The sequence below is a fragment of the Astyanax mexicanus genome, chromosome 18 (assembly GCF_023375975.1).
Source record: "Astyanax mexicanus isolate ESR-SI-001 chromosome 18, AstMex3_surface, whole genome shotgun sequence".
Classification (NCBI taxonomy): Eukaryota; Metazoa; Chordata; class Actinopteri; order Characiformes; family Acestrorhamphidae; genus Astyanax; species Astyanax mexicanus.
Genome location: NC_064425.1, coordinates 25,963,045 through 25,990,199, shown reverse-complemented (window position 1 = coordinate 25,990,199; position 27,155 = coordinate 25,963,045). Strand labels below are relative to the sequence as shown.

Below are 27,155 nucleotides of genomic sequence, written 5' to 3'. Positions count from 1 at the left end.
CACTGCTGTTGCTGTTCCTGGACTATTCTATAGTCTTTCCTATTCCTTTTCTAACCTCCCTGAAATCAACTTTTGCTACTTGGGATGTCTATATACACTTTATACCATTATTATATACACTAAAATGTTAAATTAGAATATAACTTAAATATAACTAATAATATAAAATATAACTAATAATGTTACTCTGTTAAGTTTAAAAAAATATATATATAGCTAACACATACAAAAAAGGCAGCGATAGAAACACTGTGACAGGTCAGCCCAACTAAAGCCCAGACAACTATATTTGTTCACAAATAACAAAGGTTTTCATCCGCTTTAAATAAACAATAAAAAAAAAAAACTCATAGTCTGATTTTTTTATAATACTGTGAGGCTCAGTAAGCTTGTGTAGTTAAAAACAATGTTGATGCAATGTTGACAAACAAGCCAAAGTGTCAAACATTGTCTTTATTCAAAGCCAATAAACAAAAATACCCAAGCAAAGTTTTCCCGGCACTTAACCTACATTCTTAAGCATTTACATTTTATTGACACTATAGTTATACAAGCATTAACAATCAAAAGCTTGCAAGAATGATTAGGAGTGGTATTCCTTCATCCTTCTCATTTCATCTCTGGTGAAAAAAAACATATTGTTCTTAATGTTTGGTTCTTTATTTTGTCAGTAACTATCATAATGAAAGCGAGGCGACGTTCAGTGGAGGAGCGCAGCGGCCGGGAGGTAGCGTAAGCCTTCAGGAGTGAGTGCAGGTAGGAAGGAGCCTGTTCTGTCATCACCTTGTAGGCGATTGTGAGTTTTGAATTTGATGCGAGCATCAACTGGTAGCCAATGGAGCTCAATGAGCAGCGGGGTGACATGTGCCCGTTTTGGTTGGTTGAAGATCAGACGTGCTGCTGCAGTCTGGATCATTTGGAGTGGTTTTACTACGCAGGCCAGGAGGCCAGTTAGCAGGGCATTGCAGTAGTCGAGGCATGAAATGACGACTGCTTGTGTCTCATTGATGTATCTCATTTGCATACTTCTACTCATTTGCAGCATTGCAGCATCAATTCTGTCACCAAAAGTAAGAAATTGCCCTTTTTGTCACTGTGAAGCCCCAGTTGCCACTGCTATGATCTTATTAGCATCAGCACTCATGTCATCAATGGCAGAGTTGATGGCCTGCAGCATGACTGTGAAGGAGCGGCTGACGGATCTGGCGTAGCGTGGCATCGCCAGCTCTACCAGCTTTGTGGTGGATGTGCTGTTTTCTTTCTCAGCCACTGAAAGCCTCCTCTTCACTTCGCTCTTGCAGACTTCCACAGACAGAAGGCAGGTTCGCAGTTCCCTCAGTTTGGCTGGATCTTTGCCTCTTTGTCGTGCCAACCTGTCCACTGATTCATCATCCAGACAAAGAGAGATTTGGGCCTTTGTTAGAATCCTTACTGCAATGCTGGCATCCACCGCAGAAGACACCAGGGGCACAGGAATAGTAGAAACCCCAGCAGAGAGTGAAGCTGCTGCCCAGCCGAGGGCTTGAAAAGCATCTTTTTTCTGGGCCACCAAGGTGCTGGAAAACGTAGGCAGGGCCAACAAAAGAGCATGAGCCCTGATCTCAGGAAGGTCACCTAGCATCACCTCTAACAGCTTTAGAAACTCCAGCTTTTCCAAAGCAGTGGGACACACAAGAAACACTTTAGGCTGAGACAATTCTTCTGCTTTTAATAGCTCCAGGCTGGTCTTCTTTTTGGCGTCCAAGGTTTTCTCAGTGTCCTTATCCGAAGCCAGTAAGGCAAAATAGGGTGTGTCTTTCTGCAGTGACCGTGCCTCTCTCCAGAAAGCAACCATATTTGAACTGGGGTTTTCTGTGAAGGTCATGATAACAGAATTATAACGTATTACTTTATATCGCTCCACGTAATTCTCAGGGTCAAAAGCAGGGTCGCTAGGAATTGCAGGCAAATCCCATAGACGGAAATCTGGATGCTTTGGATTCGGGAACACAGCCAGTTCGTCTGGAGCCGCAGAAGAAGGACAGAGAGCAGCTCCTCCATCCCCAACACAGAGTCCTCTGAGAGAATTAATGAATGCTGCTTTCTCCCTTCCTCGTTCCCCCACCACCGCAATGTTGATACGACTTATCAACATGTCTTCAACTGCATCCTTTATGTCAGAAATGTTGTTCTTCTCAATCGACTCTTTCAGACTCTCCAGCAGATTAAGGCTTTTAATCACCTCAGCCATGTCTGTGACCTAAAGAGAAAACATATATATATATATATATACATATATAGTTTATTTTATGCAGTGTTAGCTCAACCATATATTGTAATCTTAGCCAGTTAAAAGGCATCAGCTATGTACACACCTTCACTTTTACCAACAAAATTCTTACAATATGTTGTATATTGCTGTTGTTATTTACATACTTATATTGTTATTAGGTCAACATATTATTTCACATAAATTTTCACAAATGATCCCCAAACATGCTTAAGTAGATTCCCTAAAACCCACTTACACAGTTTTTACACAAATCCTGACTTTCATGTTTTCTTATTACTGATTTGATAAAGTGATGGATCATTCATCATTATAAGCACAACAACAGAGCTGGAAAAATTCTGTAGTTTAAATCACATTATGTATCTGACATTTCTCAAGAACAAATTCAATTATTTTTAGTAAGATAATTGTAAATGAAGTCAAATGCTATCAGTCATAAATTAAATTAAGTAAAATCTTAACACATACAAAGTTCAAGTTGCTTGTATGTGAAGTTAATAATTGTTTGCTATTATTGTTATTATTACTTATCTTTTAAATTAAGAATTATAATAATCAAATAAGACAATATTGAAAACCTAGGCTGTTATTTGTATTTTTTATCAAGAAAACTCTCAATAAAAAAACTATGCTGCCTGTATTTAAAAAATAATGAAATTCTAAATTATTCACTTAAAATTTTCAGTGTTCAGTTATTAATGTAAATGTTACACATTTAACACTAACAATGTAGATTTAACAGTTTGTTCATTTAACAAACTTGCTGTGCCTGCGTGGCTGCTAACCATTTTATAAACAATTAGGGCCCTATTCTAATGATCTATGGGAACACAGTGTTTGTTGGAAAAAGAACACCTTGCTTGGTTGAAATGCATCAAAGGCATAAACCCATTTTTTCTGTTGTTTTTTTTTTTTTTTGGATGTAATGTGAAATAAACCGACGTGTTGAATTCTTCTCAGCAGAGGAAAGTGACCTGTTCAATCACGCTATGAAGGTGCGTGAGCAGATTATTTTCAGGAAGAGCAAATATATTTTATTTTGTATTCTGTTTATTGTTGATAGAAAAGTTGGGTTTGTGCACTGCTGCGTGTCCTTGTGTGTGTACTCACACTGAGCATGTGCGGTGTACCTGTGTTGCCAAATTAGCAATGAATTTCAGACTGTTGGCGTTTGTCTACGTTCTAATCAGTCAGTGGCGTGCCTGTGTTTTCCGTTGCCAAGACAGCAATACGCCAGAAATTAACCTGAATGCACCTCACTTACAGACCACCACGCCCAGCAGAATAGATATATCTGTAAGCTCTGTTGCTATTGAAATGGCGCAGACCCATTTGCCCATTTTGCTATGGGCTTTACACACTGGAATAAGTATACCACAGCATGTGTATATATTTTGATTCCTAATTTGTTAATGTATGGGCACAAAACAATTAGTGAAAAAAATTACATAACCAACTGCAGTGTTTGGATGAAATTTCAAAAACAAAATGGCTAAATTACAGAACTGATGACTTGATCATGTATAGCTATGTGTCTCTAAACCATGCTTTGCTCAAAGAACAGAAAATATCTAATGCTGAAACATAATTTTAGAAGGAAATATGAATAACCCTTTATAGAGAATAATTAAAGCAATAATAAAATTAATTTTACCTGAAGTCAGTAGTAATAATGGACTGATGAAGATTCCAAACTTGAAGCTAAACAATCACACACTCTGCTCAGGAGTGAGAACGTTTAGACAGTGAAACTGTTAGTGTGTGTGGAACATTCTAATCCAATAATCTAGGGTTTAATCTTCTTAGACTTACATACACACACACACAGCACATCTCATCACACTCTCAGACAAAGCAAGGAAAACGTGTGTGGCTGTAAAAGTACAATTAAATAAAATATAAAGACACAGATAATGGTGTCCTGTGAAAATCCATCCTTTGCAGCCGGCTGTGGTTCGATGTGTTTAAGACGAACAGTTTGTGTTCACGTGTCACACGTCCACAAGGTGTCATGATGTGCAGTTTTGTACAATGCCAGATCACCTTGGGTCAAGATTACATTAATGATGCCCTGAAAACAGTGGCTCCTGCTTTTCTGAATGCATACTCTGGTGCAGTATTCCAACAGAACAGTGCTCGCCCACATACTGCTACCCTCTCGAGAGCTTGCTTTGAAGAACCAGATACTACACCATTTCTGTTAAGGCAGATATACTTCATTTTAATGAGTTGGCACAACTATTTTATACATTTAAACAGAGGTCTTTGAGTTAAACCAACTTATGATAACCAAGTTAGTCTGTTGCCATTCTTTTCCATCGGCTTGTGGTAAAATCTATTTGCATACTGGGTGTGTCCAACAGTTTCTGACACTCACCATCAGTGTGTAGTGTTTAGGGGTGGGCAATATTATGTCGTATACAATATATTGTGACACCGAAATATCATGATATTAAAAATCCATATTGTGATAATAGGGCTGTTCTGTCTTAACCCTTGTGTGGTGTTCATATTTTTGTTACTTTGTTACTTGTATTTAATTAATCAAAATTAAGCAATTTTACATTAAAATGCTTTACACATGTTCGCTTCACCTAAATTGCAAGCAATATAAACAGCTTACATGGTTAATATTTGCCCTTTACCTTTCTTATGTTACATTTCTTTTAAAAAGTGCTACTCTGTTTTTTATTAGTTTTTTAATAAAATGTAAAAGAAAATTAATTAAACTCAAGATATGAGTAGAAAATTTGTTTTGTTTCAAATTTATAAATGAAGCAATGTTTATTAGCCCTTGGCCAAACATACTGTATGTAATATAAATGTGTAAAGGGTGGGGGGCAGGGGCTGTACAGTGTGTGTTTATCGAAAATGTGTTTTGGTATATGTTTTTCACAAAAAAATGACCCAATGCCAATGAGTTTGAGTTAGAAAAAAATATTTTTTTTAGTATCATTTGATGAAAAATGAAAACGGGTCCCGAACACCACACAAGGGTTTGCAGTTTATATGCATGCACTAAATATTCTGCAATATTATTTGCTGCTTTATATTATTTTATGCTATATTATTTACTTTGCCACATTATGATTATACTGTTATACTATTATACTACATTCCTGAAATGAATGAATTATTTTAGTTTTCCTATATTGCCAAGTATATCGATATCGCAAAAATACCCTAAAATATCGTGATATTATTTTAGAGCCATATCGCCCACCCCTAGTAGTGATTCTCCCCTGGCTACCTTGGGTAAACTTGTAGCTCATGTATTATGAATAACTGCTTGGTCTCTGTGTTGTAGGCTGTAAGAACAAGCATCATTTTTCTGAGCTGCTAACTCTTTGTTGGCTGTGCTCTCAATACTGTTCACTCTACAGCTAATTTATGTGAATAAATCATTTTGAGAATGAAGATTTGTTCAACTCCACACAGTATTACAATTAACAAAAAAAAAATAAAAAAAAAAACTCAATTAATTTGAGGGAACAAATTACCTAAAACCAAACCCATGATTTGAGTAGACTTGCACATGAATCCAAAATACTTAATTAAACTAACAATTATATCGTGAACAAGGTTAGCACAAGTCGCTTGATTTACTTAATTGTATATATCAATGATTATGTGCATTATTCACACTCGTTAAAAATAAATAAATCATGCTCAAATTGTTTTAGTTATTAAACTTAAATGGTTTAAGGCAATCGGTTTCCTCAAATCGTTTAAATTTACTTAACTTGTCAGGTTTTACAGAGTAGCAGATACAAATGTACTGTTGTTGGCAATCTTTAACTTTCTTCTGAACAGCATTGCAATCCTACACTTCCTTCTGGTGCAACTAAGTCAGTGGTGTCCAAACTACGGCCCGCGGGCCATTTGCGGCCCGTTTCCTTTTATGGAGCGGCCCGCGAGATATTTTAGAAATAGAATGAAAGTTGGCCCGCTGTTAAGCAGGTTTTTATAATGTGAGATTGAAAGTTTGTACACTAGGTGTCAGAAACGAGCTAAAGAGTCTAAAAGCGGAGAGGGTGTGCATTTTTAACGCAAAAAAATCAGGCCAAAGAGTCTAAAAGTTGCCGTAATTAAGGAGTTTTATATTAAGAGACATCATGAAATTAAACATCAATTTGAATCTTAGTTTACACAACACTGTCAAAGATAAAGATAGTTAGTCAAGTAAAATGGTGTGTAAATGAAATAATCAGGGAAAAAATATTATTTAAAGTGGTATATTTCATTATTTGTTGTATTACAGAGTGTGGCCCGTAACTTCAAATATATTTCTCCTTCTGGCCCCCAACAAAAAAAGTTTGGACACCCCTGAACTAAGTTGTTGATGATGATAAATGTATTTGTGACTGGTCAGTAGACAGCACCACCATGTGTTGAATTTGGGCACTGTGTCTTCAGTGAACAACAGTAGTAAAATCTGATGTATTTGGATCTTAGAAAAAAGTAAAAAAGATGATGCATAAAAGTTAAGAGAACAAAGAAAAGCTGCTCTTAAAAGTACATGATCCAAATATAGCAGGCAAATGTAAAGAGAAAAGAAGAAAATGTAAGTCAGTTGTGCTAGTCTAACATTTTATTTATATGTTACCAAAAGTATCACAATCTATATTTATGTTTGATTTTGATGAGACAACAAGAAACCTATCAGAACAAATAAAAAATGTAAAATTCTAGAGAAAAAAGGACAAAAAAATGCAATGATATTGTTTTGTACAACACATGTAATTCAATGAAATATGGTCTTTAAATATTTACCTATTTTACACATAAAGTTATGTGAAATGTATTTGCACACAATAAGAAAGGCAATCATGTGCATGTGCAACTGCAAAAGTATAGTTTGACTACTATTAATGACTAAATTCAATCACATTCCTCAGTTATTAAATGCAACACTACGTTTAACTCTGCAAAATCAATCAAATCAAAGTTATTTATATACCACTTTTTACAACTGATGTCACAATGCAACTGTACAGAAATTACACCCATTGGCTTTCTTGATCTGATCATTTCATTACAGCAAGTACGTCTACCTCATAAAGGAATTTTTACATTCACATTCAACAATATTGATCACTGTATTTAACCACCGATCTTTACACTACCTTTTATTGCACTTTACTCTGCTACACATTTTGCATCCCTTCCACCTCTGACATTACATGTTTACATTGCAAACACCCTATCTTTATGTTTTATAATTATGTATATTTACAGAAGACAAAAAATATATTGTAAAATAACCTTATCTCTTTAGCTCATACAGAAACTGATGTTTATATAAGTAATGATTGAACATCTATTTCAAAATACAGCTCTGGAAAAAAAATTAAGAGACCACTTCAGTTTCTAAATCAGTTTTTCTGATTTTGCTATTTATAGGTTTATGTTTGAGTAAAATTAACATTGTTGTTTTATTCTATAAACTACAGACAACATTTCTACCAAATTCCAAATACAAATATTGTTATTTTGATCATTTATTTACAGAAAATGAGAAATGGCTGAAACAACAAAAAACTCAAATAATGCAAAGATAAGTTCCTATTTATAAAGTTTTAAAAGTTCAAATTGGTGGAATAACCCTGGTTTTAATCACAGTTGTCATGCATCTTGGCATGTTCTTCTCCACCAGTCTTACATACTGCTTTTGAATAGATTTATGCCACTCCTGGTGCAAAAAAAAATCAAGCAGTTCAGCTTGGTTTGATGGCTTGTGATCATCCATCTTCCTCTTGATTATATTGCAAAGGTTTTCAATTTGGTAACTTCATCATTTTGTAAGTGGTCTCTTATTTTTTCAGAGCTGTATGTGTGCATATACACTATATACATTTATATGTGAAAAATATAATATACTGAAACATTTGCATAATATACAGATCAAATATATGGGATTTGCAGTTATACATATAATTTATACCATACTATTATACAAATATATGGGTAAACGTAAGTGTTACACACGTGTTTGTACATGTTGTAATATAGCTGAATATATAGCTGAATTCTGTATGTCCCATATTGAAAAAAAAATTGAATAATCATGGCACAAATATACGATCAATATTAGGGAATTCTAATATTCACATTTGTGTCCTATATCTAAATCCACTTTGCCATGTATCATATTTCAGTACGGGAGTTTAACATAAAAGTAACTCTTTATTTCAAAGCATTACACCTGTATCTCCTCCTCCTCTCCCTCCACCTGCTCTTGATTCTCTAACCCCTGGGCTTCACCCTGGACCTCTTCACCCTGCAGGTCCTCAGCTCCCTCTTCCTCAGCCTGTTTCTTAATCTGGATCTCTGCGTACTCCGTCTCCTCGCTTTGCTCCTTCTGGGCCTCAGCTCCTCTGTCCTGTAGAAGGGAGTAGTCGATACAGGCGTAGTCCACTTCGTTCTGCTCTTTCTCTCCTGCTGCCTTCTCCTCTCCTGAAGGCCTGTCTTCTCCTGGTGTGTCCTCCACCTTGACTTCACCGTTCACTGCAGCTGTGTGTGTGGCCGCTGCAGCAGGGCGCCCTCGCAGTGGAGTGTGTTCATCTTCTTCTGCTTGGTCTGTGCCAGCCTGTATCATGATGCATGGTAAAAAAAGTAGGTATAGTGTTTTTAATAAGAATACTACATTTTTAGGGATGTTTAAGACACAAAGGGCTTTATCTTACACACTGCGCAGGGCATGTTACGATGCTTATTGTTATCTCACACCCCATTAACAGTGTATTTATTTATTTTTTACGTTAAAATCGGTTTAGAGTTTAGGAATATATGGTACTGTGCAAAAGTTTTAGGCACCAAAGCAAATTACACAAATTCATGTATCTTAGCAATACAAGTGTTTTTGACTGAAAAAAGCAACACATATGATTTAAACTGATGCAAATAAACATACACACAGTTAAACATAACAAGGAATTCTATAAGCATGTTATATCCTGTGAGCCAAGCTGAAGAACAAAGAGTAGTTCCAGATTTCTCCTGGATGCCCTCATCCAGCATGTGTATATGTTCAGTTCCGTCAGCAGCGCACCTGATTTAACACATTTACCAATTTACCAAACCAGCTGTTGATTTGATGAGAACTAGAAATAACTCTATTAAACACAGATGAGGAGAGATTAGGAGATGTAAAAGCTCTGCCTTTTGTAAAATTACCTAAGGTGTGTTCAGGTAAATTTCTGGCAGTGGAAAACCCAGGCTGATTTAAACACTGTATGATTTAAACCTTGACAATAGTCAACTTTCAGATACCCATTCCGATCTAAGCGATGCAGGCAAGTTTGATAGCTTACGCAAGTTACACACACACACATGGACACGCAGCAATGAGCAAATCCAACTTTTACATGAACACTAAACAGAATATGGAATGAAATAACATCGCTGTTCTCGTAAATGACCTGCTCGCACTGCGCCAGTAAAATAGCAATCTGCCAAATGGCAAGTAGCACACTGATTGGTTTATTTCACATTACGTCAAAAACACAACCATGATTAATTAAGTTCAATTAGTTCATGCTTTTTGCGGGTATTGAGTCACACAAGACGTATTTTTTTATCTTCACAATACAAAATACACACCGACATGCCCTAAATCACCGGCCCACCTATAGATCACTAAATATACTAAATTCTGTGTCATGTTTAAGCAATAAATTTAATAGTTTGTTGAAAAATTTTATTAGTATGACCAATCAGTTAGTTCCAGATTCAATAAATTAACCAAAATATTTGGGTCATTTTCAATATAACGTGTCTTTTGTGTCTGTGGCATAGTTAAAACTTACATTTCAAAGACAGACTTTGTAACAATACACTTATCAAAATGTCCACACAAGAATGAGCACATTATCACACACACATAGAAGCATGTTAACCTTCAATTTTAAACAGTTTTCTTTGATGAGGTGGTGGGCTTTTGCCATGCCCGTAAGGCTGCCTGTTTAAGTTAATAATTTAATATATATATATATATATATATATATATATATATATATATATATATATATATATATATATATATATATATATATGTGTTTTATCATAAACAATGAGGACTTACAGAATTGTGTTGAATTTTAACAGCATCCAGTTTAACATCTGCTTTGTTTGCATTTCCATCCACTGCTTTGACAGTTCCACACCTGCAAGAGACAGTACACTTTATTAGTATTGTAACACTGGGCCTCATTAATCAATATCTTCTTAAGAATTTTCATAAATGTGTTCTTAAGAATTTTTTTAAGAACAATCTATGCTGGATTCACAACATGTTCATACACAGTAAAATATGTGCCAGTTTTATTTTTATTATTAGCATAGCTGCTCTTGCGTCCTATAAGGAAAAGCAATGTGTGTTTGTGGCCAGCTGAGTTTTTCCATTCCATCCAGCCTAAATATTGATATTAGGTATTCATAATTTTCTGTAAATAAATCTAAAAGATTTTTAAACATGTCCTCCCTCCTCAAATAATGAATGGCAAGTTCATTAAGAAGTAACAGATATGCCTGGATTTTATCAACCACCATTTTTTTGTTTTATAGGCTATTTAAAAAAGAACAATACATTACATTACAAATACTATAATTTTGTGTGTGCGACTTTTCTGGAGTGTTCCTACATTCTCTTCTTTGTTAAGAACAAATATTACACAAGGAGGCATTAGTGTACAAAAGATTGTTATGTGACCAGGTTGCATTCCTCTAGTTCAGTGGGTCTGTAGTTTAGTGTTTTGCATGTAGTTCTTATCTCTGCCACTAGGTGGACCCTGTTGCACTAGTTTACAATCCTGCACAATGTGATTCAGAGAGGTATTGGCATGGCAACTTTTCATTTAATCAGTCTCACTGTGTGCTTCTTACTGTGTGCATCCATTGAGTGAGTAAGATTGTTTTTGACTGTTTTTCTTGTTTAATCTAAGACCCAAAGTTATATTATCATTAAGGCATACCTGTCAAGTTTTAGATTTAAAAATAAGGGATATTTTCCTCTGTCCACTTAAAGCCGTCCCACCAGCCCAACGAAGGTTCAGTATCCCTTACATTTTAAGACAGGTTTACAATAAATCTAAAATAACCACATGTGAACCACTTACACATTACAATTAGATTATCAGAATCTGATAGGCCTACCTTTGTTTACACTGAAATGTTGTGTACATTCCAGATATATTCCATCAGTAAAAATTAGTCCCAATTAAAAAGTTTTAATTAATACTTCTTTCTTTTGATCACTCCACCCCTGATCAGTTCAGTTAATTTCGGTCCTCTCCACATTTCTAGTCACAAGCTGTAATTTTTTTATTTTTAAAAGGTTTAATCTGTGTGTTTTGATTCAGACGAGTATTTTTAAGCAGCTATCAGAAAAATCTCATCAAAGTTTACATGATTAGCCTACCGTTACCTTTCTTTTAGAAAAATCTCCGTATATCCATATCTGTTTTAACATTTACTGCCCCGACTAGCTGTCTGAACAGCTGAGCGGGGGGCAGAGGGTCTTCCCCACACTGACCCTCATTTGCGCTCCGCAAAACCAGCAAGCTGATTGGCTGTTTCTCCTGAAAGGCGTGACTTTCTCCTTGAACCGGCTCCACGATTGGTTAAGAGACACAGAGCGTTCAGTGCCCTGTCTCCTCAATAATGAAGTTTTTTAAATTTTATTATAATACGGGAAATTTACGAGAAAAATACTAATACGGGAGGACGGCAGGAAAGAGGAGTAAAATACGGTAGTTTCCCAGCCAAAACAGGAGACTTGACAGGTATGCATTAAGGTTGTCTTAATGCGTGTTTGAGCTATTTTAGAATTTTGAGCTACGAGGCCACTTAGCATGAGCTAATTGAGGCCTGTAAAACTGCACTCGAAGCCAACTATTTTGCACATGCTCAGTTTGACTCTTTAGTTAAATGGGGTCTACTAAGCAATTCTGCAGGGGTTTTCACCTGATTATGATATTTACCTGTTGGGTGTGTCCTTCCATCTCTAACTCACAATCAGTATGTAATTATTCTCCACAAACTGCTGCCTACTTTTGGGCTTTATAGATATGTTATTAAATGCTTAAAGACCTGTCCTCAGTGTTAAAGGCTATAAGAGCAAGTTGCTATGTTTTGTGTTGCTGAGTGTACATAGTGTACATCTGCTGATTGGGTCCAACTGGTCATATTTAAATGACTGTAAGCTTATCTGACTGACAGTAAATGCAGGGATGTAATAGTCATTTGATAACCTAAATTAAAGTAGATCATTTTAGAACAATATACATTAATAAAGCTTAAGTTGGGTAATTAGGTCAACTAAAAAAGTGATTTTTTAATTGGTGACACTTAATATTAAATATTTAAAGTTTTTGTTAATATGAAAAAAATTGTTATTTGTACCAAAGGTTTTTAGTTGGCACAACTCTCTTCAGAATGTAAATATTTGAGTTGGCCTCACACTTAAAAATCTAGTGCAGTAAGTTGCCTTGTAATACACTGATAGCATAATAAATGTAATTAAAACTGAATATAAAATACTTTTAATAGTTAAAAATGAGTAAAAATTCAAGCCCAGTTTAATGTTTGTACACAAACATTTAAATATTTAAGTATTGAAACATTGTAACAATACAATTTGTATAATTATATCAAATCAGGTTTAGAACATAATAAAAAGGGAATAAGAATAAAAAGGGAAAAAAACATTTATACAGTTTACCTTATGCACATGCCAACAAAGCACAGCGCAATGCAGAAGATGACTGCTGTGCTTGCTGCTCCCACCAGAAATGTGAGGATTGATCTTACGCTCAGTAAGTTCTCAGTCTCTCCTTTTCCTGATATTTTATTGCCAGCGTCGTTCTCGCATCCACACGTCATGCCATTTATTCTAATGGTGCTGTTTACAACAGATCCATTTAGGCGTCCTTCAACATCTTTACAAAGACAAGAGCACTTCAAACTCTTCTCCAGCTGAAAACATGTTGAATTATTGAGGATCATGGGTTGATCTATAGTTTGAGAAGATCAAAAGGATGAGGATGACAGAAGAGAAAACTTCAAATTCATTGTATTGTCAAACATTATCAATTTAGTAATGTACTCACCTATCACAGTGACTTTCACAGAGGTATTCAGAGTCAGATTGAACTTCTGAACGGTGCAAACATATTCCCCTGCATGTTCGCTGCTAACACTGGTTATGGTGAGTGTGTCGTCAGTAGTTTTATTCTGAAGTGAACCTGAAGCCCCTCTAAAACTCCAGGAGATGTTTAATGGATGTGAATTACTTTCAGCGCTGCAGTTCAGATTCAGTGTCTCTCCTTTCTTTACAGTCAAATTTCCTGTGATTGTTGCATTCTTCAAATCTTAAAAAAAAACAATGGAAGAAAAAAATGTACAGTAAGCTTACTGTAATCACGGTTATATTTACTAACCTCATGAATCATTTTTTACAGCGTGCCCACTATCAGGCCTCGCTCAAACTCCGATATTTCCACAAGTTGTCACAAGATTATGCAATAATAAGGCATAACCATATTAATGCATTTACAAATTACTTTTTATTCACAATTTATTTTAATTATTTGAATATTTAGAGTTATTTAGAATTGGAATATGAAATTGTTTTAATATATAAATAAATTCTAAATGAAACACAATTAAAATAAAACCACTGATTTTTACCCCCTAGTTAAGTAATAATAAGGAAGATAATAAGGAAGTAAACACAAGGAAAATATTGAGGCAAGCAAAAATTATTGTGCCCATATTTTGTACGATATGTTGATCACATAATTATTGGAAAATCTTAGATTTGAGAAAAAAGGAACCATTTAAAAGTGTAAAGACCGTCGACTTAATGGAATAAGGTTCTTAACCAGCACTTTCCAGCCCTGCTCTTGGTGAGATACCTTCTTGTAATAGCTTCCCGCAGAAGCCTGTGGGAAGCCTGAGCTAGAGGTCTGCGCGGGACTGTTTTTTTAAACCCGCTCCTGCCCGCTCCCGTTTGTTTTTGTCCTGTTACTGTCCGCTCCCACTTAAAAAAAACGCTTCTTATAATCCCGCGCCCGCCTGCTACATACACATTTTCGTCGCTTCCGCCCGGGGGCCTTATAGAAATTGAAATTGAATGAATTGAAATTGAATCCTTTGAGAGATTTTTCTTGAGGGTTTTTGTTGCTTGTATTGCCCGCCAATAACAATTCAGTTCTGTCCCGCACCGCAACATATTCTGACGGCAGTGCAGACCTCTAGCCTGATCCACTTAACCTGAGCTAAGTCACTAATACATCCAGAAGAAGAAGAATGGGGCTAAATGTTCTGTATTTACATTTGCATTTAAAGCCCTTTCCGAAAGGGATTAGTATCTCAGGGGGACGTGTGTGAAAAATATTTTACACTTCACCTCATTGATAAAACTCTTGCATCCGGATTGCAATTGAAAAAAACAGGAGGACCAGTGAGTTTCTTGGCTTTCTCTGTCACGTGACATTGCGTTCAGTAGCTCCTCCATTTCCACTTACTGTTGTGTTTACGTGGATCATTGTGAAAACATGCGCCCAAAATGTAATTACCCTTTTTAAACGCTAGGTGACAAAACTCAGAGATGTGTGTCTGGACAGGACTAAAATTACAGACCACAGAGTTCAGTGAAAAACATCTGAGGATGTCTGAGAAAAACATATACATGGTTGTATCGGATGGGACTAAAATCACAGAAGACACTCCATAAAAGAAAAAATTACCCCAGGACCCCTGGAGAAACTAATCCTGTCCGGATAGGGATTAAGAATGTAGGCCTGCTTATTACTAATGGATGGATAGATGGAAGGATGGATGGATGTATTTTTGAATGTTTGGTTAATGGACCAGTCTGCCCAGAATTCTGGCTGCAAAGGCCAATTACAGACAGATGGATAAACAAATAAACGTCATTGATCACAAAGAAAATGTATGCATCCAGTAGATTGAAACAACACAATGACATAAATACAGTCAGATATTATTGTAAGTATTGCTCCCAAAATAAATGCAATTACTCACAGTTTATCTCCAGGGTCCTGGTGACTGAGCAGTTCAGAGTGGTCTGCTCTTCAGCATTAAGAGGTGGAACAGACATCAGAGGCTTATCTGAAGAGATAAAGCATAGGCTAAACAAATGATTTAATAGCACTTTTAAATAGATGTCTAAAATTTTGAGTAGATCATAATACATAAGTATTTCTTTAGGAAAATAAATGAAACCCAATTCTAGACTTGCTGTACTTCGAATCAGCCATAACATTAAATTCACCTGGACAATATTGAGTAACACTTTATAATACTGTTCAATAGTTAATAGGTAACTAAGCAGTAACTAATTCATAGGGCTGCATTAATGCCTAAATTCTCTTCTATTAACTACCAGGATAAGTAAATAAAGTAAATAGTACTGAACTAATGATTATAGTAGTTCACTATTAACTCCACATTAATTACTGAGACTTACATATCTCTTGGAGAACTACTTACTAATTATGTCTACTTTATAGTAACTATTCATTAATTACTGCTTAAAACATTAACTACTGAAAACCCTTACATGCCACCTGGGAACTATGTCCTCAAACAATTATTCAAATTATTTGATAGTGAGATTAAAGGCGTATTTGAATGAAGCCAGTGACACCATTTGAAGTAGTAGTAGTATCCTTACTAGTTACTAGGAGTAGTAACTGATTACTAGTTTATTTTCAGTTAAATACAGAAAAGAATCAGTCTCTCTAAACCTCCAACTGCAGCACAGCAGAAAATATACACTGAGGACCAGGAGAGCTGCATCTGCTGTGAAATTACCGTAATTACCCTAATAGTGTGCACTATAAAGTCTCTGTGAGACAGCAAGTCTGAAGATAAGCTTTTATAAAGTAGTTGCTTAATATTAAAGCAATGATCATTAAAACAAAATGTATTACAGTCAGTCTTAGAGTCTTAGATGCATTCTGGAGAACATAATTAATGTCTCATATGTAATACAATTACAATATAATGTTTTTCTTCCAAAAATGGAGGTTAAGCAGACTACTACACACTGTAGTATTTTACTATATGTTGCTAATATTTGGAAGAAACTAAGGATAATAAGGTAATTAAGGTTATCGGATTAAGACCCTAAAGTTTGTCTAGGAAATCTGACAAAGAAAGCTGAATTTTAGCTCAGTAAATGTATTTATTAGCACATATATACTCTTACTCTGATTTCTTTTGGTTTCATTTTGTCTTTTTTGGTCTGTACATGCATTCATGCCTGTGGCATGCGATTAATACAGTGGATACCCTTTCTGCAACCACCGCCACTAACCTACACACTGATAAATATTACAATAACTACATATTCTCTGTCTTTATTTAGTTATATAAACTTAATTCACATTAACAGCCCACAAACAGAGCTACAAATGACAAAAGTACTATGTACCACAGACAGTTTTTCAATGCTTAATTTTCCTACAAGTACAACCGTTCAACAAATATCAGTCATTTGTATGTCTACAGTACACCAGGGCAGCCAAAACATTAAGTACACACAAAAACTGACCAGTCAGGTGGCTTATTATTGTGAATTAGTTTCACATTGAAGGGCAGCCTTAAAAAAGCTTTTTAATGATATACGACGTAATATCTGTCTCATTTGCTAACTAAGCCAGTATGTGCGCCATTTTACAGCTAACCAATCCGTAACACCTTCATCAGAATGCGTAAAAGGGGTTATACAGCCATGACCCCGCCCCGTAGTGAAAATCATAAATCTGATTGGTTGGCTTGTTCTGCGACTTTGTTAACAGACTCATTACTACCATATACCCTTCAACAAATCAGTAGAAGGGGCACTCAGACACGGGGCAGAAGTTATTTGATTGGTTAGTCATGAAAAACGCAGAATGCTTTGCTGTTTATTATTTTAGTTTAATCTTGAAATATATGCTTATAATTTACAATAACTATAATATATATTTCCTGATTAAATATTATGTTATGATTTAAAAGCACCCCTACTCTGACGGATTAGATAGGCCTTACTGCACCCACTGATTCATGCAAAAAAACAACAACAAAGAAACATATTTGTCAGTGGGAACGAAATTACAGCAAGTCACAGCAAACAGTTTATGCCAAATGATTCTGTGAGATTTCTGTCTGGTATCAATGCAGCAATCTGATTACTGCTTGACTAATTTAAGCCTGGAGTTTTCCCATTACGTGACTACCCAAGATTATGTAAATCCACCAATCAGGTTACTGACAAAATCTAATATTTCTATAATCATCAATTTTTGATAACTTCTGTATATACTGTATACAGATTGAATTGCTAAACTTTCTGCTAAACCAAGCAGAACCAATTGCAAAACCAAAAGTCTTTAGGGAGTGGCTGTTTTTCAGACTGATTTTCAGACACTTGCAAAGTACACAAGATGACAGCATACACACCAGGGACCGCAGTTAGCTGTTCTGGACATTTTTCTTCCCCTTTTAAAATAAGAACAAGTGTTAACACTGATCACTGTTAGTAGAAACAGAGGACCTGTGAGATCACACATCATCTATTGCATTTCCTCCAACAAGCACAGTATGAGTACACAGAAAATACACATGCAAAACTGCACATGACAAAAATCTCAATTTTTTGCAGTTTATCATATTATTAAGTGCATGTAAACTCAATAAGATTACTGACAAAATCCAATTGTGTACAGAGCAATTACACGAAAAACAGCATTATTTAGGAAAATTTACAGCAGAGGGCCTACCTTCGCATGTGACACTTTGTGCTAGCATGAGAAGCAGCATGAAGATTGCGACTTGCACCCTCATCTTGCAACATTCAACTCAGCCCAAGTCTTGATCTGCACATAAAGCAAAGCATATACACAGTCAATAATGTACTCTCAGTGTGAAAGTTCTTCCAATTTAATGGCATTTTACTTATGACAACTATGTTAGTATTGTATTATACAAATATTTTTTCTAACTCAAACTCATTGGCATTGGCTCATTTTTTGTGAGAAACATATACCAAAACACATTTTCGATAAACACACACTGTATACCCCCCCCACCCCACCAACCATTTAGATTACATACAGTGTGTTTGGCCAAGGGCTAATAAACATTGCTTCATTTGTAAATTTGAAACTAAACAAATGTTCTACTCATATCTTGAGTTAAATTCATTTTCTTTTACATTTTATTAAAAAACCAATAAAAAAAGAGTAGCACTTTTTGAAAGAAATGTAACATAAGAAAGGTAAAGGGCAAATATTAACCATGTAAGCTGTTTATATTGCTTGCAATTTAGGTGAAGCAAGCATGTGTAAAGCATTTTAATGTAGAATTGCTTAATTTTGCTGAATTAAATACAAGTAACAAAGTAAACGAGTAACAAAAATATGAACACCACACAAGGGTTAAGACATACTAAAATAAATACAATGTTTTGAGACGGACCTGTGCTGTTTGTTATTCTGTGTGTATGTATGTAGATGTATATGTATGTTTTCTCAGCATCTTGAAGAAGTTCCTGGAGGTGCTGAACAATAGTTGCTGCTCCAGCAAATCTCAAACCCCATTTCAGTTGTTTAGATCATTGCGGAGGCCATGCACTTTTTTTGTTTACTAGATGATTCCATATGTGTCACTTAATTGTTTCCATGTCTTTAATATTAATCTACAGTTTACAAAATTTACAAAAAAAAAAATCAATAAGACGTGTCCAAACATTTGACTGGTACTCTATATATATATTTGTGCGCTGAAACAGCCCAGATGAACAAAAACAATTATAGTTAGAAGCCCCTCAGGACCCTACAGGACCACCACAGAGCAGCTATTATTTGGGTGGTGGGTCATTATCTGCACTGCAGTGACACTGATATGATAGTAGTATGTTGTGCTGGCATGAGTGGATCAGAGTTTTTAAACACTGTGTTTTTTTTCACTCACTGTCCACTCTATTAAACCTCTACCTCGCTGTTCCACCTTGTAAATGGAAGTTCATCTTCTCACAATTTGTGTTGATCTTCCTTCATCTGTGGTCATAGCACAGGATTGAAAGAATGTGCAGGAGTTTTGCCTTATAGTGTTTTATGTTATTTTTGTTTAAATAAATAATCAGTATTTTATCTTAATCAATATTTAGCATAATCAGTATATTTTCCTGTATTGCCAAGATCTCTGGTTAATTTTCCTTGAGTATTTGATATGTTATTGTGGGTAAGAATCCATATGTGATGTGTATACCATGACCGATAGGCTTCAAGGCCTTTTTTCTAAAGCCTAAGGAGCGAGTCTACCTCGAAGCTCACCTCTCACATCTGATTGGTGGAACTGTGTGGGTTGAAGGTCCGAAAAATGGTATAAACATTAGTCGGAAGCAGTGTTAATTTCGTAGATGGATAATTTTCATCATAGTTTTCGTCAACAAAGCTTTTTTTCAAGACGAAAACGAGACGATAACTAAATAAAAACAGTATTAAAAAAATAAAAACGAGACGAAATTAACTGACATTTTCGTCAACGAATAAAAACTAGACGAAAATGTTTGGCAGGAACGAAATCCAATCAGAGCTGATTTAGGTAGGGACCAGTTAGGAAGAGATCCAATCACTACTACTTTAGCGAAGATGGTGACAAGCGGGGTAGTCAACCAATCAGTACCCGCCTCTCCTGAAGCAGCACGCCGCACTCAAATACAAACCCGGGAGGAAAGACTCGCCAGTGATCTTATTGGTTTCTTATGGGGCTCGACTCGGAGTTAACTCCACAGTGTCAGCAGCAGCAGGGAGAATGAAGTTCAACTTATATAGCGCCTTTCTAGAAACCCAAGGACACTTTTACAATTTACATGTTTTTACACACAAGCACATTACACATCAACACTCATCCACACACCGGTGAGAAGCGTACTCTCAACCGGAAACGACCGTCCACCTGGAGGACTGCACTGGGAGAGCATTTACCCAGGACAGAGAGTGCCAATCCATATCTGGGCACAGTCATGCATACATTTACCCACATTTTACACACACACATACTTACATACATACCACACACACACCGGATCAATTTAGAGTATCCAATTTTCTGGGCAATTTACAGTATTCAATTTACCTGATCTCCATGTTTTTGGATGGTGGGAGGAAACCGGAGTCCCCGGAGGAAACCCACGCAGACACGGGGAGAACATGGAAACTCCACCCAGATAGGGACTTGAACCCAAGACCCCAGTGCTGGGAGGCGAACGTGCTAACCGCTAAGCCACCGTGCCACCCCAGAGAGAGAGAGGAGAGAGGAGATGCGAAATATTTCTCCTTTGACGTCGCGAAAAAACAAGACAACGTGTAAAAACCATGTGGAGCGACTCCGGTAAAAACACCACAAACCTTTCAGCTTCTGCCGACAAGAGTCCCACAGATCTCCATGCAGAGATCCGTGTTTTAATACTAATGATATTTCATGAGCTGATGATGTGTTTAACTTGACTGTGTACAGATTAACTCACTCATTAAGATAACATCATCTGTTTAATCACACAGTGGCAAACATATAGCTAGTATTAAAGCAGGAACAGCTCAGGAAGGAAGAATATGTAGCGACAATATAACAATGAAATAAGTGAATCTATTAACCACAATTACAGCACTTTCTCATAAGTTTCTCACTTTAGCTCATGAAGTCTCTCAGTACTTCCTGAGAGCATCTCTACAGGACAGTGTGTGAGAGTGTGTTTTTTGAGCTCATTTATCGAATGTAGCTACAGTAGATGTGTTGGGTTAGTGTTGGAGATAAAATTAGATCCTTTAAAAGCTGTATTTTTACGTCTACAGCTCTGTTCAAACTGTAATTTAACCATTCAAATACTTTATGACCTGATTTCTAGAACAAAATTTTAAATATAAAATATTTAAAGTCACATACCTACAATAATAATATACATTAAAATCATATATAAATATAAATATATTTTACATTCAAACATTAACAATATTACACAACTGGTTAATAAATGTTTAATTAATTTTAAGTGTGTAGTTAATAATTCAAGGGAACTGATGAAAAAGACACCCTTTACATTTTAGTCGACTAAATTGACTGTAATTGTAGTCGACTATATTCTTGATATTTAGTCGACCAAAACTAAAACGACTAAAATGACATTTTCGTCACAAGACTATGACTAAAACGAAATCTAAATTTGTTGTCAAAATTAACACTGGTCGGAAGATAGAGAAGTAGAGTAAAGCAGGAAGGCCGGAGGTTTGCTTGCTAAGAGCAGTACCGGTCGTCATCGCTAGATCAGGCACAGGGTTTGGTATTGTAGCGAGTACAGGGGGTGGGTCTGTTATCCTGTGTGTTCGCCTCTGTGTGCGAGTGATGACAGGTGTGGGGCATCTCTCTTAGGAGGGGTTATGCAGAGTGGTGGGTACCACTCTGAATCTACCATCTGGGAGACTCAGAGAGCTAGTTTAGTGACCTTTGGGCTGTTTTCACACTGTGGGTTAGTTGGGTTTTACGCTCCTGGCATTTGTAAATGCCCTAAGTGAGCTGTGCCCTGTTCAAAATAGAGAGCTATCAGTATGATTATCTTGCACAGCCTGATATCTGGAGCTTCACAATTTTTTTTTTCCTTTTTTGAACTTTGATTTATTTTTCTCTTTTATTTTTCATTATCTACTGCATCCCAAAAACGGTTGTTTTGTTTTTGTTTAGAAGATTCTTTGAATCAACTGGATTTTATGTAGTATCAGGTATCAGGGTGCTGCCCACAGGACACTGTTGGTGGACTATTCTCGGTCCAGCAGTGACCCTGAGGTGTTCAAAAGCTCCACCCACACCAGAACAACACACACTAACACACCACCACCATGTCAGTGTCACTGCAGTGCTGAGAATGACCCACCACCCAGATAAAAGCTGCTCTGTGGTGGTCCTGCGAGGCCCTGACCATTAAAGGTAATAACAAATTAAAGCTAATAACATATGCAGAAATGCAGAAAAATATAAGTAATGGGCATTGAAACAAGGTCATAATGTTGTGGCTGATCACTGTACATAAACTGTAGTACAGATATTTAACAGAAGGATTCAGCGTTTATTACTACAACTGAAATTATGCTTCCACAAAACGGCCACTAACTGTAGTGCTATTTATGTAAGTAAGTAAGTAAGTAAAATTTATTTATATAGCACTTATCCCAGTCACAAAGTGCTTTACTGAGGATCAAAACAACAACAAACAAACAATTTGCATAAAAACAAGGAAACATCAGTACACCTAAAAAGATTATGTACGAGGTCCATCACATAATAATGTCAATTATTCCATTTTGCTGATATCCTTGCTGTTTTTTTACCTTTATATTTACTCACTGAAACAAATTATTGAATAAAATATAAGTGGGAACTTGAATTACACATAAGTTTACTTATGCATACAGTTAGTCACTAAATGTGATTAAATTTAATGATGGCTAATCCTGCTATATTGTTAGACCAGTATATATTGATATATACAAATATACCGATCCATAAGTATTTAAAAAGAGTAACATATGTATTGTCTTTTTTAGCACCATTGTAAGAAACTGCAGTTTAGAAATTACAGACACACAGGCTAAAAATAATTGTGCAATTGTCTGATAAGCAGTTTTACATCCGTTTGTGGCTCTCTCTCTTATGAAATCAACCAACAATTTCTATAATTTATTCTTAGAATAAGAAAAGACCTGGAGATCAAGAAAGACAGATATTAGTTTAAGAAATAAATATACATTTGTCCTCAGACTCCTCAATTTTGACAGGCTCAAAAGTAATTGGACACTTTACTGATTTCAGTCAATTTTAGTTTAATGCTAATCGTAGCATCTTCCCTGCTGAATTACTGCTGGAGTTAATTACATGTCATTATTTTTTATTTAGTGTCATTTAGTGCCTGGATACCACAAAAGACATATTTTAGTTTAGGAATTACAGGCATTTTTACACAGGCCTCCAATTTCACACGCTCGAACATAACTGGACAATTAACTGGTTCATGTCCAGTTGAAGCCTGTTCTCTCATTACTGATTTACAATTAAAGGAGATATAAGTTTTAGATTTCAATACAAGTCTTAATTGTTAATTTAGTGGCTTTTAATGACACACAGAAAAATCACAACAAACCCATTTCAGAGAAACAGCATAAACATAATAGTGTTTAATAATAGCCAAATGAACAATTTATAAAATTTTTAAAACAAGAAAATATCTAGAGCCTGGAGACCAAGAACTGCACATTTTAGTTTAGGAATAGCAGGCATTTTTACACAGTCCTCCATATTTACAGGCCCCAAAGTAACTATATTATTTTCTGAGAAGCAGTATGATGACCAGATGTGGCCTATTCCCTTCTGAAGCATTCATTAACGAGATGAGATAAATGAGATAAAAAGATCTCGAGTTCAATACAAGTCTTAATTTTGCACATTTCATGACAAATCTCAATATGCTGTACAACAGGTGTTGTGAGGAAGGTCATCATCGTCTGACTCAACAAATAAAACAGAAATAATAAAAACAGAAACTTTCTATAGAAAGAAAAGACCTAAAGCCTGGAGATCAAAAAAGACAAATTGTAGTTTATGAATTACAGGCATTTTTACATTGATCCCCAGGCTTAATAGTAACTGGACACTTGACTGATAAGCAGGTTCATGGCTTGCTTCCTCAGTACTCATTGGTTAAGGAAATAAAAGTTCTAAGGCAGCTTCTTAATCAGTAGTTAAACCTATTGTTGGACTACACATAATTAAATTGAATTGAATTGAATGGGGATTTTCTATGGCAATGGAAATACATACTACTACAAGGCCAAACCCCTGTGCAGGAAACAGACCCCTAAAGTTCATTACTATTCTTAATTCTGCATTTGTTGGCTTTTCATGACGAAAAAGGTGGTCATAATTTGACAGAAAAATCATAACAATCCCATTAGATATAAAGCAGAATCTATAAGAGTGGTCAAATAAACATACTGTAACATTGTAAGACCAGGAAGACCATCTATTGTTGTGAATAACCATCTTCACAACATCTACTGAAGCCTTAATCACTCTGAAGTGTCTACAAGCAAGAGATGCCTGACTGAAAAGCATTTACTTCAACAGGCTAACCACTGAGAACACTCATTAACATGAAGGTCAGATTAGACTGATAAAATGCATGTAAAGAAAGCCTGCTCAGTTCTGGAGCAGAATTCTTTGAGCTGATTAAACTAATGCCGACCCCTCAAGTCCGAAACTCGCTCACATTTAAAGACTATTCATCATTACTCTGCAAAGACTAAAATTACTGAATTACAATTAGCAAGACTGTAAATAGATTCATTTTGACATTATTTCCCATCATGCTTCTAGCAGAAATGTACACAAACCAAACACAGCCCTACATTGTAAAATGTTAAAAAAAAAAAATTATGGCAAAAAGTTGCTAAAATATGATTGTAAAATTACGGTTATTTACTGTGGAGAAAGATTACAGCATATTACAAAATAATAAGAATAGTACTTGACTGTAAACGAATTACATTATCACAGCTTTCTTAAAGTTAATTTTGATATAAATGAAAACATTGTAGTAAGTAATTTGTCTTTAGAATAACAATATGTAATTTAAATATTTGTGCTCTTCAGTTGCCAGTGAAGTACTGTAAACTTACTAATATACTGCGGGATAATTACTTACAGAGTATATGGAGAGTAAGTGTGGACTCAAGCTATTAAGGGTGATTATCTCTACTTTTATCAAGAAGATGCGCTCCCAAGAAAGGGGGCTTTTCATGGTGGGGTTGTTAAACTTGGCACAACACTGGCATGCCCACTGCGCAGTAACTAATGATGTAAGAATGCTCGGGGACGGATTGTTTAAACGTAGTGTGAGTGCAGATTTAACTGAACTGTGCCTTGTTTGAATACTTCCTAAAACAGTGGCGGTAAATTAATCCAGTAAACGATTGTTTAATAATGTTCCATTGTGAAACTGTAGAACGCAGTGCATCTTGGGATGCCCTATGAAAAGCTGCCATCTGTAAACTTAACAGTAACATTTGAGAAAAAAGACATTTCACAGGAAATTACTGCTTTTAGGCTAAACCCCAGGACTTTTTTCAATGTTTTTAAAGGTATTAAAGAGGGAAAAATAATTACTTGTTTTTAAAGTGTTATGTATTTTAGAAATGAAATGGTGTCAATAAACGTTTTTCAAAGGAAAATAAGTGCATGTTGCCATTTTTCAGAACTGCAAAGCATGATTTTATGCAGGCTGAGAACTGCAATGCAGTAACTTTGCAGTGTTTCTACTGCTAGCATTTTACTGTTCATTTACAGTGACATTCTTTACACTGTATGGCTATATACTAATTACATTTTATAGTACTTCATTTTAATGTATTTATTTTTGCAAAAACTTATTTTAAAAAGCTGTAATACTCTGTAGTTTATTTACAGTGAAGTGCTACTTTTATTTTTCAGTATAATATCTTGTACTTGTTTTTCACATTGATTTACTGTAATTTTACTTTCCTTTATTGCCAACATTTTGCCTTTGCCTTTAACTTACTATACAATTTGCAAGAAACATTTTACAGTGCAGTTTTTATAATACTGTGTTACAAAATGACATTAAATTACTACCTAAAAGCCAGTGGTATACACTTTTCACTTCCTTGCTCATTTTAGAAAACAATGGGTGTTATTCACCAACCAACTGTACAAAAGGTGTGAACAGTTCTGCTGTTACACGCAAATTATGGATCTGAGTTTTTTTTGTTTGTTTGTTTAGATTTTTCTGAAGAAAAATTAAAATTAGGAGGATAACAAGACAGGACAATCAGATTCATCATTATAAGAGCAGAGCTGTGAATATTTCTACAGTTTAAAAATGTCCTTATTCTAATGCAGACTTCTTATTAGGCCTTTTCTCAAGAACAATTTAAAGAAAACTTTAAGAAGATATTGGTACATGAGGCCTAAATCTGAATAAAATGAATTAAATGAGGCATAAATACATATTAACTTACCGTTTTCTTTCGTTCACGTCTTCCTCTGCCCAGAACTTAATCTTGTTTGGCCACAGGTCGTTCTGTTTTTCACAACCTTCTTCCCACTTCCACTTTTAAAAGAGTTCTCATCATTTCCTCGCTCAAGTTTGCTAACAACATCCTGCACAGTAAAGTCAATAGTGTGTGACACAACAGTGTAAGTATACCAGCTTCTCATTTACACCACTGGGGTTTTACATGGGTAATTTTCACTGCATATGAAGCCTTATATATTTTTCTTTTAGCATGTGAGCAGATCTTGGACTACCTTGGACACTCAATTGCTAATTTTTTTCTTAAAGTACTTTCTAACAGGTAATATTACTTTTTTGTTTTAAGAACATTAGTGATTATTTAAATTATGTAATGTTAGTAAAAGACGTGTATGAATAAATACACTTGAGTAAACTACACTTTACTCTTTTTTTTGGGGTTCTTCACTGATAATGTGCAGAGAAGTGGTGCAGACATTGGCAACTTTCCAGACACTGAACTTACTTTAAATTTAGGAACTTTAAAGTCTTTGATAATGTATTAATCTTCAGTGTTAATTCACTATTTGTAGCTCACACTCACTGAAGTATTTTTTATTTGCTGTATCTTAGTGAATTTTACTTAAATAATGTAGCACCATATTAACCCATGCATCTTTCCTATTCTGGCGTTACTTTTATTTGCATAAAATATGTGCCCCAAAAACATGGTAAAATAAAGAGATATATCCTCTATCAGATGAGTTATGAATCTAAAATGCATGTTTCAAA

The 27,155-nt window shown here is 35.5% G+C and overlaps 2 protein-coding genes across 3 annotated transcripts; both read right to left on the bottom strand.

Moving 5' to 3' along the window:
* Positions 1-433: 433 nt before the first annotated feature.
* irgq2 (immunity-related GTPase family, q2) lies at positions 434-4,013 on the bottom strand. The gene is made up of 2 exons (XM_007232346.4): positions 3,927-4,013; positions 434-2,239 (listed from the first exon to the last, which is right to left on the bottom strand). The coding sequence occupies exon 2, from the start codon at positions 2,228-2,230 to the stop codon at positions 1,091-1,093; it is 1,140 nt and encodes a 379-aa protein (XP_007232408.3). The 5' UTR covers positions 2,231-2,239; positions 3,927-4,013; the 3' UTR covers positions 434-1,090.
* Positions 4,014-6,447: 2,434 nt separating this feature from the next.
* Positions 6,448-26,458, bottom strand: si:dkey-24p1.7 (sialic acid-binding Ig-like lectin 10). Of its 2 annotated transcripts, XM_022685259.2 has the most exons (7): positions 26,371-26,458; positions 18,067-18,162; positions 15,320-15,406; positions 13,381-13,641; positions 12,993-13,284; positions 10,356-10,437; positions 6,448-8,861 (listed from the first exon to the last, which is right to left on the bottom strand). In XM_022685259.2, the coding sequence occupies exons 2-7, from the start codon at positions 18,128-18,130 to the stop codon at positions 8,472-8,474; spliced, it is 1,176 nt and encodes a 391-aa protein (XP_022540980.2). In that variant the 5' UTR covers positions 18,131-18,162; positions 26,371-26,458; the 3' UTR covers positions 6,448-8,471. The 2 variants fall into 2 exon arrangements, with proteins under 2 accessions (XP_022540980.2, XP_022540993.2); XM_022685272.2 differs by lacking the exon at positions 15,320-15,406.
* Positions 26,459-27,155: the final 697 nt, after the last annotated feature.